Below are 12,477 nucleotides of genomic sequence, written 5' to 3' on the forward strand. Positions count from 1 at the left end.
CTTCGATTAGAAAAGGGAGAGGCTGTTGTATTTTCTACAACAGATATGGCGGCCATCAGATGGAAAGATAAAAAAGATGTTGTTTTATTAACAACTATGCATAAATTAGATTTTGCCGAAACGAAGAAAATATACGGATATAAGGAACGAAAAAATTTAAAACCAACGGTATTAATAGATTACAATAAGAATATGGTTGGAGTTGATATTGGCGATTCAATGTTAAGCATGCGAAGATCTAAAGAAACCTGTAAAAAAATATTTTTTTACTTCGTAGACATGATGTTACTAAACAGTTACATAATTTTCAAACATAATAACAAAGGTCGAGCTTTTCATGTTTACAAGCAAAGATTAGCTGAAGAAATTATTGAGAAATATTTAACAAATGTAAGAGTAAGAGAGGCATCGTCTATCAATGATTCCTTAACAAGATATACTGGCCGGCATTTTCCTATAAGGATACCTCCAACACCAGCAAAGGGGAACAGAACGTCAAAGCGATGTGTTGTATGCTTATCTATGTTACTTCGAAAAGAAACAATTTTTAAATGCGATGTTTGCGATGTGGCATTATGTATCGATCATTTCAAAAAATACCATGTTAAATAAGCTTGATAATAAGTTGACAAAAATAATAAAACTACCAATATGCAGCCGCGCGTAGTGATATGAGTTCAAATGTTCGTTGAAAACGCCGCTGATGCAAATGGGTTAATACCATTTGAAAACGGTATATCTTTTTTAAAATGAAAATAAAGAACCTGAACTTGTTTCAGATGACTGAGGGACTAGCCTATTTGGACAATGTCTGTATTCCTTTTTCTTTTTAATTTTGCTATTACTTAAAATGACAAAAAAATAAATAAAATAAATCTTAATTCAGTTTTGAAGAAGTTATACCGTTTCTCACATTGTATACTAACACTTATACTAAATTGATTAAAACCAGTATAAGGAAATATGCATATTATTGTGTATTATTAAAAAATGTTTAAATTTTATTTTTAATCTTTGTAATGATATTAACAAAGTATCAAATAAATTGTGATAGAGTATAATTTGTTATGTAACTTGTTTTTACTGAAGAAAAGTTTACTTAACAGGCATATGAAATCATTAACATATTTTTTGCAAAAAGAAAAAGTTAAAATTCTACAAACGTATGAGTAATTTTAACGAATAATTAACAATATACAAGATTTCTTTCAATGTCAGTTTTACTGATAAGCGTAGCAGAATCATCGAACAAATATTACACGACGATTATTCGACGAAAAAACATACTCCGTTTTTTGATCATGTTTCATAATCGTAACAAGCGAGATCGCGACTTAGTTGACTAAAACTGTTAACTATGCTAATGACAATATAATAATCCCATTCAATCCATTCAACATTTCAACACATTTTACTCACAATTTATAATATAATTATTAAAAATTAAAAACTAATTAAACAGAACTAATTAAACAAAATAAAAAAAGATTTTCTAACATTTACTTGAGTATGTAGCGATCTTTTATCTCCCAGCTGAAATAATACGAATTTAACATAATTATATAATTACAATATACATTTATGTAATAATGCTATGTCAAAGATATGAGTACATCACATTCAATTTATGATACTGTTCTCAGTTCAACGACCGAAATATTTAAAGCAAAATTATTGCAGTCTATGATACGTACTATTAGACTATACAATAGTATGTAACAAAATTAAAATCTGTTTTAATCTATCAGTCACTTGCACATTTTAAATTAGAGATATAATCAAGCTATTGTAAGCATGCTTGAACTTTTTCGATCCATTCTTGCGCAGTTGCTGCGTCACCAGCACAGAAATTATATGTCCGCCTGTTTGTACGAAGCTGAAAACGAAAACAATAGATTTTATTTAATTTTTAACAACTAGTAAACAATATAAAAATTAGTTATAATTACATCGAAGAATGATTTATCGTCAGTTTTCTTTGGTAGTCCTGACATCGGCGCAGCTGGGGTTACAGACACTACTTCTGCTAAATCTGTAAGATAAATATAAGATATTTTCAGTTATCAATTACTTCTGTTATTTCCTATACTTTTTACGTACCTATGTATCCTTTACAATGAGAATCTTCCATTGCATCGTAATATCTTAACTGGTGCTTTATAGAATCTAGTACGAACCATCTTTGCTTCCAACCTTTAAGCAAAGCACCTCGCTTATAAAGATAACCTTCGTGTGTTCTATTTTCGGCAACATTGCTAGAGAACTGTTCGTAATATTGTTGCGACGAAGTCTGCATCGTTGCTACACCTACAAATTATTTATTTATGAATAAATTGTTCCACAAACCTTAAAACGTAAAACGCCTAAACCCTGAATAGAATAATATAAAATTTATACTCGAATTAACGCTTCCGTTATCTCCACCGCTTCTTGTAAGTGTGTGTGTTTGTAAATTGTCAGTGACTGTTTTATATTTTGTGCAATTTTTCGGTACTGCATCAGCACATTTGTCATGATACACATGCCCGCAATCTACGCATCGCAGGCCGGCCTTCACGGGACCCCACAAAACACCAGAGCAAGCATCACAATGAGTTGGCGTAGCCGAATCTAATCTTTCAAATCTATGGACACGCAATAATATTGTAATGATTTTGTATATTCTGTTGGCAATCGAAACGCCTTTTAATAATTACCTATGAGGATGTGCGTAAACCGAACCTTCATTTCCAGAATTATTTCCACCAGCGAGTTTGCCTCGGAGAAGTAGTTCCAGTGTAGAACGCTTATGAATCAATCGACCGTGATATCTGACCAGAGTAGTACTAAACGATGCGTGACGCTATATTCAAAAAATTAATATTTTATTTTAACTACATGTTATTTGAATAATACAGTATAAATTACTAACCGCAAGAGAATCCGTGTTTGGCAGTTCAAGCTTATCCCAAAGAACTTTCCATTTTTGTGGTAAATGACCCAACTCTGTTTCTAGTTTATGAATTTCTTCTAAGAGATAGGAAAATTGATCGGGGATCATGCTGCTTGTACTATCGTAACTGAAATAAATCCATTAATATTAATATAGTGACGGAACAAATTAAATACAATTCAACTTACCCTTGTGTAACCACTTTACGATTACTTTTAACAACGCCATCAGCAGCCTCCGCTTCTTCTTCTTGCTGAGAGTCTTGTTGCAATACTTCTAAGTCGTACGCGGGTCCGTGGGCCAATTCTTCTTCTATATAATACTGCCAAATATCAAGACTGGGCAAGTGCGACACAGGTCTCAATACCGTATGCTCCGCATTAGGCGTATACATAAAATTATAAAATAAGGGACATCTTGCATGTTGTTTGTCAATGTAATCAAATATGCTTTGACCAAGGTTACATCCTGTATTCGTTCCTGCCAATCTACCACCTGGATAAATGGTTTCGTCATCGCTTCCGGTATCCACTCCTTTATGATGACTTGTTAGTGAGCCTCTTTTATCTTCCACGGCAGTGATACCACATTCTACTCTATCAAACTCACAATCCAACAGAAATGTTCGAAAACGACAAGAAACTGAGTGGTACGCTAAAAACTTCAAATAGAATTCATTGAACTCAAATGCTAATGGAAATTGTTTTTGAATTTGATGCACTATGTCAAGAAACTGCAGGAAAGTGGGCGTAAAATTGGTGGTTTGAGAATTTGCTGCAAGGTTGCTTCTGTGCCCGAATCTGTGACCAAATCCGAGCCATTCTTTCTCGATCAAAGTTCGAAATCCCTCAATGGTTCTATAATGTGGATCAAGACACACTTGCGCAACAGAACAAACTGTTGTTGTTGTATCCCAACCCTGTTCTAAACAAACGGCCACAGACGAGCCTTGTACGTCCATCAAGTCAATAACGGCACCAGACAACTGCATTAAGTTTTGAAGTTGTTGTAACCATTCTGAACTTTCAATTAATCTGAAATCAAGAATTTATATCAAAAATAATATAAAGAGATGAAATTAAATGTTTATTTGGCTCCTGATTCTTCCAATTGACACGGAAATATTCGATTTCACAGAAAGATACAGGGTCTAATTATTATAAATTCTTTCTGAAGATATACGTACTTATAAAAACTTTGGTCAGGTTCTATATTTGGAGAGCTAGGAATACAAGCCCGCATAAGTTTTTTAAAGGCGGCTTTAGTATGTCTTGCGTCATAGTATTCAACTGGAATAAAGTCGGTTTTCGGCGCCGATTCTGCTTTAACACCCTTGTACATTAAGAAAATTTAACTTATAAAAAGAGAAAAAGATGAAGTGATTTAAAATCATTTTGAAGCGGAAAGTCTTACTTTCATATGCGCTTTTTCACCAAGAATGTACAATACAGCTCGTTGAAATGTATGAACACATTCTGTACCACTATCCGAGTCTGCAGAATGTCTAACTGTTCCACGCTGATGAACTGATGTTAAGGAAGCCTGAGAATTATGTCTCTTATCTTTCAACGAACCCCAACGTCCAAAATTTTTAGGGCCTTTACCACCTGATGAACTACAGTAGGTATAAAACAATTATTATTTAATTCTATCCTTTTGCCACGTTATACGTATGCACTAACGTAAAATTAAGCATATACCTTAATGTTCCAATGGCTTTATTAAATGGATTTCGCCGTGATTGTTCAGGCGTAGCATTGCGATCTTCTGCAGCTAGCAATAAAGAGTCAATACTGAGTGAACTGTCAGACATTCCCCAAGCAGAACCTTGTCTCAAGGCAGATAATGGAGTCGCAGCTACAAGTGCCATTATGTACTTCTCTTGTTCCAGGGATGATGTTGTTTCTGAAGATGTTGCTATCAACATAAGTGAACACCTAAGTATCATGACGAAATAATAAATCTATATAGAGATCTTTGGTCAGTGAATTTATACCTTTCAAATTAGCAGCAGATGCTGGATGAGCTTTCAACATGCCTATGACACCCTTCCCATGGTAACCTGCGCCTCTGATAAGAAGCGCTTTTGTTCTTGGATGTCTCCAGGTGACAACTGGTAATCTATTATGTCTATAAAGTCGACAAAATCTCCGGATACTTTCATCCGATACTGACGAAGGAACTATAAGGAGTGCTGGATAACTTCTACAAATCATATAAGCACAATTCACCGAAGACAACCGAAACGGCTCGTTCCTACGATTACTGTGCGGGCCATTCGAATATAATCCCAAACGATACCAATCTCTTACGTAACTACGCTCAGATAATCGCTCTAAGGTTTTTGCATCAGTTGGCGGTTGGGGTTGAGTTATAATGGTCGGAATTTCAAAATCATCTACTGAAAACATTTAAAGTATCAACACTTTTTTGAAATACGATAAAGAATCTATTATTAAAATTAACAGTGCTTACCACTGAGATCATCGTCATGACTTAAATCATTATTATCCGTTACTGGTAAACTCATTCGACCAGGTGACGTCATAAATTTGTTGTTAGTAATCATATTCATATTTGGCAAGACATATTTTTGTCTTTTTGACGACTGTTTTGGTTTAAAACCGGCCTTACGCGCGGTTTTCAAAAGGGTTTTCTTAGCAAATCCTCTGAAAATAATCATAATAATCATATTGTAATAAATAAATAGTGAAAACGTACTACGATAACAACCGACATACTTGAGGGTGGCATTCTTTTCTTTTCCTTTATGATGTGCTGTGGGAGTCACCAACACTTGTCCATTAAAAGCAAAGTGATGAAAAATATGTGGTGGATATCGAGCTTTATGAACTAACTTTCTTAAAGTTTCAATATTCTCAGGTGTAACTTCTTCGTCAAATGCTAACTTTATTAACTGGAAAGTACAAGATCGTAATTGAAGGCCTTCTTGCAAGCACTGATCTAAGTGCGCTAAGTGCTGTACGGCGACCCGTTTTTCCTTTGTCAATGATGTGACAGGGAAGGCGCGAACTACTAACTGTTCACAGGCAAATGGATCACAAGGTATTCCTTTAAATACAATTCTGTAATTAGTGAGGAATATTGCTCCCTCTGCTGGTAAGAGTGGTGGTATCTTTGGTAACCCTGCTGGACTTTCTTCTCTTCCATCTGGTAGAAGGTAAACGCGCAAACCATCCATAATAACTTCCTCGCCAGGCAACATATTAGGTGTCAAGATCTTAGGCTTCTGTATTGGAGGCAATCGTTTGCTTTCTCTATGTACAGCTTCAAGAGTCTCAATGTGCATATGGACAACACCGGGGACCATTTGATGCAGACATCTTACATGTTCAGCACTCACACCGCCTTCTGTACAAACACGGTCTACAAATCGGGAAACCATTCGAATAACAGCGCAACCAGTTTCTCCAGGATCGGTTTCCTCAAACCCGGACTCTGCATCACCGCTGTCACTTGCTACACTATTCGTGATGCTATTACTTGCCCTTTCGTCGTCGTAAATGTTATCTTGGCGATGAGTCTTTGCTGCTATATCTAACGGTACCAGTAAATACACCATTCTATTCGCATAATGGATTGCTTGACTGTACATAGTACTTTCTTCGCTTGCAATAAGTTCCTTTTGTTTCTCTGGATCAATACTTGGCCAAATCCTCATTTGTTCAGCAGCTATTTCAAGGGCCGATGGTTCTTGAATTTGATAAATTGAGTATCGGTCGCGAAAGGGAAATTCTTTACCGTCCCGCGGACTTATTGGACTTAGGATACCGTCATTCATAAGTCGCGGGGGAGAATTTTCTCCTGGGAGATATAAACGTTTTATATCTTTTTGAACATCCAAATAAAAAGCGTCCTCCCAAAATTGTTGATTCTGCCATACAGGATGTTCTTGAATGCACGTGTAAGCGAACTGGATCACTCCTGTGCATAGTTTCCGACAAAAAGCTGTGGCAAGTGGCAGAAGCGCGGCGGCAACTCCGTGTTCGTCCATCGAGGAATCATCTTGTAATGCACAATTCATTAAACGGACTACAAGATCAAATTGTTGGTGCTCCAACATCGCTTTGTTCCCAACAACGTGTTGCGATAATTCCATGCAAAGCGCTAAACGAGCGGCTTTACTCTTTAACGTTCTTAGTACAGCTGGAAAAGTTTTCCGAGCGTCCGATATTTTATTTTCAAATATACAATTTATACAGTTGCGAAGAACTTCAAGTCTACGTGCTGAATTACTGACCAAATGTCTAGTGTCATGAACAAACGAGATATGTGGACCCATAGGTACAATACGAGGTTGCGACGGCCTCAATGATGATAATCTATTCAAAAACGAAATTAAAATGATATACGAAATGTTTCAAAGTAAAACGATATGTGGCAACAACGTGTGATACAAACCTAACTTTGAGATTATTCTTGGCAAGACCTTCATCTATAATTGCCTGAACTTGCTCTGGATTGATGCGTGGTAAAAGTGGCTGATGTATTCTAGCAAATGCTCCCTCAGGTGGTTTCAAAATCTTTTGTACGTACGGTTGAGGATTTGGATTTTCATTTGTGTACAATTGTTGTGCTAATTCTTGAATATGCGTTAGGACAAGTCCTAGCAATAACATAATTTAAAGAATCATTTATACACTTATATAATATTAGGCATACGCAATAAGACCATGATATTTAACATAGATATAATTTTGATATGTTATTATAATATGTTATTTACTACTTACTGTGATCTTGTGCTTCTTGTTTCAATTGGTCACTCAAATTACTATACAGTTCATCCCATACGTCGCAAGCTCTCCATGGTGGTCCCCTTTCTGCAATAAACGAAGTAAAAAACATACAATCCAAAACTCTAGTCGTGAAATCACAATCTGTCAAGCCTCGCTCCCCTAAGAAAGCTGCCTAGAAATATGAAAAATACAATTTTGGTTAAAGTTTACTCTTTATAATATAATTGAGGAAAGGACGAAATATAGTAATAAAAACCTTGTGAAATGTAATAACAGGTTTGGGATGAATTCTTATCAGTGTTAGGCAGCTCCTATAGCCTTGTAACAATTGAGCAAATGTTCTCATAAAAACTGCTCTTATTTCTTTGTCTAACATAGGAGAATGAGGAGCTCTCGTTGCAAGTGGTGGAAAGGCATAATCTGCGCAAAGTAATTCCGGCTGCAATACTAAGGATAATGCATCCTGTGTCTGTGAAAGAAGTGGTTCTGGGAGCAATGGAAGTGAGACACCATCTGGAACCATGATAGAACCTCCATCTAAATCAGCAACTATTACATCCAGCTATAAAAGATAACAAATATATAGATAAGATAATTAAGTACACTACAAAGGTGACATATAAAATCATATCATATCTTACAAGTTCTGCAACTTCATATTTTAATGAGCTGTGCACGCCCATAATGAAAGGGGTAGGTGTGCTCAGTACTTCAACTAAAGCTGCTGGCAAAAGAGGAATGTAGACATGTGTGTATCTAAATGGATACATTAGTGCAGTAAGAGCACGACATCCTTCAGTCAATCGGGAATAACTTGCAGAATGGAAAAGTATTTTATGTTCTGTCATAACAGCACAAAATAATACTAACACATTGCGAATACCTAAACAATAAAACGCGCACAGAGATAAATATAAAATCATTACAGCAATATTTATTTATGAACGGTATCTAATTCTTACCTAACTGTTGAAATAAAAGATTTACACTAGTATGAGTTAATGGAAGAGAAGGACTAATTGGAGGTTGAAGTGCTTGGCGGTCACCTGCGCCAATGCTGAATCGTACTTGTGGCCCACCAGCAGGTGGTACTTGTATGCAACCTAATATATTTCCTACCAAAGTTTCTAATGGTATACCATGATTTTCTACATATACAGTATATATTATACCAAGGCAATTCTGAAATAGATTTTTCAAAATATGTATGTTGTTCATAAAAGTATATAAATATATATAATATATATATAAAAATCGACATACTCTAAATGTTTCAATGTAATCGAGTCTGGAAACCAGCACCAGACATTTAGGTGCATACATAATGCTGTGATGTGCAATTGTAGGTATTGTTCTAACCAATGAACGACTATCACCATCTACAGGATCTTCTTCTTCGTCTACAGGTTTACTTGGCACAATCGACACTGTCTCATTAAAACACATACATGCACAGTAATGACGATTTGCATCAATATCAGTTAAAATAGACACGAAAAACCGTGGTTCTTGTCTTTCCGTTGATAAAGCCCATCCTTGCGGTTGACAGAACTATAAAGGAAAAGAAAATACTGAACATAAACATTATTAATTTAAAGATGCAATGATATCTTACCCATTCTATTCCTTCAATGAATGGTGTATCTGGCCAATCCTTCTCTGGAAATCTTTGTATAATAAGTCCATTACTTATACCTCCTCCTAGAATAAGACAAGAACATTGAATTTAAAATATTATTGTTCACAATGTACAGTAAATTTTATAGACAAAAATGGATAATTTGGGAAGATAGAATACGATTATTTAAGCCTTGCTTGTATGATTGTCGACAATCGGTAACTATAAAAACAAACAGTGAGGCTTGAATAATTATATTTCATCTCGCCAAACTGTCTGGTTTTGTCTATAAGCTGAAAGACAATTGGGAAGAATTTACTGTATATTTTTTATCCGGCACATTAATTTTTACACTAAGTAATAAGCAAAGTATTAGTACTTTTTTAAAGAGAATCACATAGTCAATATTCATTTAAGAGAAAATTTCAACAGTATTACAAGTAATACACTTCATTGTATCAGTGTACAATTACTGTCATATATCAAGTGTTTTATTAACAACGTACGTCAAGAACACTGACGTAATTTCGGGACAAGCTACTTTGACAAACAGAGAACTTACTCTCTTTTTCGTGGTCGTAGCCGACCACAACAAAGTAGTCGGCTAACCGGGACATTTCGGTGTACTCGTGGGACTGCGTGGGGGTGATAGCGCCCAACATCCCACGTAGATTTTAATACACGTGATTTCATGGACCGTATCCTATCAAGCAACGATCAACTACCTTGTGTCAACGTTTCACGTAAACACTCATCAATATGCAAATAAATCGGCGTGTATCATGCGCATTTTGAAATTTCGGTTCTTTCAACAGGCCGTGAGAAAATTTTGGAACGAGGCGCCACAAACGTAATGCCGTTGTAAAAACATTTAAAAAATCCTCTGTCCACCGAGGAGCAGTTTTTTAGATGGTGGTTGAAATCCCAAAGACACCTAGCAAGCTGTTTGATGGTAATTCTTCGCATTAGTCACGTCGAGAAAACAATGTCGCCCTACATTACAAACGCGCGATATTCTATTTATTTTATAAATCACAATATGATGCCACACCCCGAAACTTTAATCCATAACCTTCCAAACTCAAGCGCCACATTGGGTGTTTGTTGAACCGCGTACGAACGAAAACGCGCCACGGATATACAAACGAAGAGACGAACGCGTTATAATTCGCATTTAATTTTACTTCTTTTTTTTTGTCTTCTGCTTGGGTCACTGAGACTGCATACCCTAAATCTGAAAACATACGCATTATTATAGATGTTGCTCTTATGCAGTTTTATAGCCTGTTCATAGCGAAACGATGTGCGTCTACATACATATACGTATTTACACAGGTGCATGTGCAACGGATTCACATTTGCCAACATATAAATAAAATATACACACATGTATGCGAGTACTATTATCTGACCTGTTCAATTTCAGATGAAAATGTTGCACCGTGATGTCGAATACTTAACTCATTTGGTCACGTAGCGATTCTTTCGTTGAAGTACATTATGTACTGTATCAATTCTTATTGCACTTATTCTTACATAATTTACCTTCAGAGTATTTCAAGTGAATTTTTATTCTTATAGATGAAACTTACAAATGAGGTCCATATCTAAAAGAGTATCTGTTGTATATACATACATATTTCACGATCTAAGAACAATGTTATATTACATACTTAAAAACAATAGTTTTCATGTGTCTTGTTTCAATCTGTCGTAACCAAAGATTATTTAAATTTTCACTGCAGGCTCAGATAAAAACGTTAAAAGACTATACATTTTAAAATTACTTTTTGTCGTTCTAATCAGTTGTAATTTTTCCAATAATTTTGTTACACATTATAAACTAGTCCTTTTAATATCTGAAAAATGTTCTAACCATAAATGGTATGCCAATACTTTTCTCTGTATATAAATTTGTGAATATGAGCTCTGTGAAAAACTACACGTATACATTATATTGTACATTCATGTGTGTGCATATATGTTTACACATATGTATTACGCTATGTACACATGCGTATGCAATCATATGCATACATAACTAGAGACACGAGAGATACGGCATGGTGTAATTATTACAGAGCTGGGCAACCTGAATCACGTAGGACACATGCCGGGGAGCTAAGAGCAAAGCACTTCACGGCGGGCTCTGTCCCCACTCTTCGGGGCAACGATGCCTCTTAGCACCTCGTGGGTCCCCCTACCAGTAAGCTACACGTATTGACAGAGATCGGCTCTGTTACCGAATAAAAGATTATCAATTATTTTATAAATATTCTAATGTAAGTAAAGATTTTTATTTCCTTTCATTCCGTGAATGAAATTTTACAATAGTACATTAAAAAATATGAATTTACAATTATATTACACTCATAATTATGAAGAAAAATATTTCAATTTTACAGAAATAAAATGAATTCCAACGATATTCATCTAAGATTGTCTGATATTTTTTTAACTTCCTTGGAGGCAACAGCAGGATTTACTGTTACAATAATAACAGGATATTTTTTATATAAAATGATGACTAGATTAAACGCAAAAAGTTCAAAAGAGTCCGAAGATATAGTCGAATTTTCAAACAATATAGTAAGGAGTATTAGAATGTATACTCCAGAGATTAGTTAGGAAATATACATGTCGTTCTTTCTTTTATACAGGCATTTAATGATGACCATGATAATTATAAACTCGTCTTAGTAATTAGAACTGACTTAAAAATGGGGAAGGGAAAAGTTGCAGCACAATGTGCGCATGCCGCTGTTTCTGCATATAAAGCAGCCAGAAAATATCCCAAAATTTTACAAGCTTGGGAAGAATGTGGGCAAGCAAAAATTACTGTAAAGGTACATATATTGGTTAATTGTTAATCTAATTCGCATTAAACTTGTATCAAAGAGATGAACTATTTAAAAAAAAAATCTTAAAGGTTGACAGTGAGGATGTTTTAAAAGAAATAGCAAGGCACGCAAAATCTATAGGACTCTTGGCAAATGTAGTACAAGATGCTGGTCATACGCAAGTTGCACCCGGAAGTAGAACTGTATGCGCAATTGGTCCAGCTCCAGCTTCAATCATAGATACAGTGACCGGACACTTAAAATTGTATTAAAAATTTTCAGATAAAGATGTATTACTCGGTATTTGAATTTTATATTTTTATAAAG

The 12,477-nt window shown here is 35.3% G+C and overlaps 2 protein-coding genes across 3 annotated transcripts; one reads left to right on the plus strand and one right to left on the minus strand.

Annotated features, from left to right (window-relative positions):
- Positions 1–1,040: 1,040 nt before the first annotated feature.
- Positions 1,041–10,537, minus strand: Sbf (SET domain binding factor). 2 transcript variants are annotated; one of them, XM_078188162.1, is made up of 21 exons: positions 9,873–10,537; positions 9,308–9,393; positions 8,956–9,243; positions 8,655–8,874; positions 8,334–8,575; positions 7,949–8,254; positions 7,687–7,864; positions 7,355–7,559; positions 5,674–7,275; positions 5,408–5,601; positions 4,929–5,333; positions 4,633–4,849; positions 4,346–4,547; positions 4,119–4,264; positions 3,121–3,966; positions 2,912–3,059; positions 2,697–2,842; positions 2,398–2,624; positions 2,101–2,307; positions 1,950–2,032; positions 1,041–1,876 (listed from the first exon to the last, which is right to left on the minus strand). In XM_078188162.1, the coding sequence occupies exons 1-21, from the start codon at positions 9,970–9,972 to the stop codon at positions 1,784–1,786; spliced, it is 6,141 nt and encodes a 2,046-aa protein (XP_078044288.1). In that variant the 5' UTR covers positions 9,973–10,537; the 3' UTR covers positions 1,041–1,783. The 2 variants fall into 2 exon arrangements, with proteins under 2 accessions (XP_078044288.1, XP_078044289.1); XM_078188163.1 differs by having other exon boundaries at positions 4,929–5,330; positions 9,873–10,536.
- On the plus strand, positions 9,988–12,453 carry LOC144473859 (peptidyl-tRNA hydrolase 2, mitochondrial). The gene is made up of 6 exons (XM_078188169.1): positions 9,988–10,053; positions 10,126–10,262; positions 11,392–11,592; positions 11,716–11,899; positions 11,971–12,156; positions 12,240–12,453. Exons 4-6 carry the CDS (start codon positions 11,723–11,725, stop codon positions 12,420–12,422), a joined length of 546 nt encoding a protein of 181 aa, XP_078044295.1. The 5' UTR covers positions 9,988–10,053; positions 10,126–10,262; positions 11,392–11,592; positions 11,716–11,722; the 3' UTR covers positions 12,423–12,453.
- The last annotated feature ends 24 nt before the right edge of the window (positions 12,454–12,477 follow it).

Source organism: Augochlora pura, chromosome 7, assembly GCF_028453695.1.
Source record: "Augochlora pura isolate Apur16 chromosome 7, APUR_v2.2.1, whole genome shotgun sequence".
NCBI classification, from domain to species: Eukaryota; Metazoa; Arthropoda; class Insecta; order Hymenoptera; family Halictidae; genus Augochlora; species Augochlora pura.

Excerpts from the sequence above, each read along its gene's own strand:
- Sbf (XM_078188162.1), bottom strand. The coding sequence starts at position 9,972 with ATGTTGGGCGCTATCACCCCCACGCAGTCCCACGAGTACACCGAAATG. Across the intron at positions 8,875-8,955 it reads ATTACATTGAAACATTTAGA|AATTGCCTTGGTATAATATA; the intron begins GTATGTCGATTT and ends AATCTATTTCAG. Across the intron at positions 5,602-5,673 it reads GAAAAGAATGCCACCCTCAA|AGGATTTGCTAAGAAAACCC; the intron begins GTATGTCGGTTG and ends GATTATTTTCAG.
- LOC144473859 (XM_078188169.1), top strand. The coding sequence starts at position 11,723 with ATGAATTCCAACGATATTCATCTAAGATTGTCTGATATTTTTTTAACT. Across the intron at positions 11,900-11,970 it reads TCGAATTTTCAAACAATATA|GCATTTAATGATGACCATGA; the intron begins GTAAGGAGTATT and ends TCTTTTATACAG. Across the intron at positions 12,157-12,239 it reads AAGCAAAAATTACTGTAAAG|GTTGACAGTGAGGATGTTTT; the intron begins GTACATATATTG and ends AAAATCTTAAAG.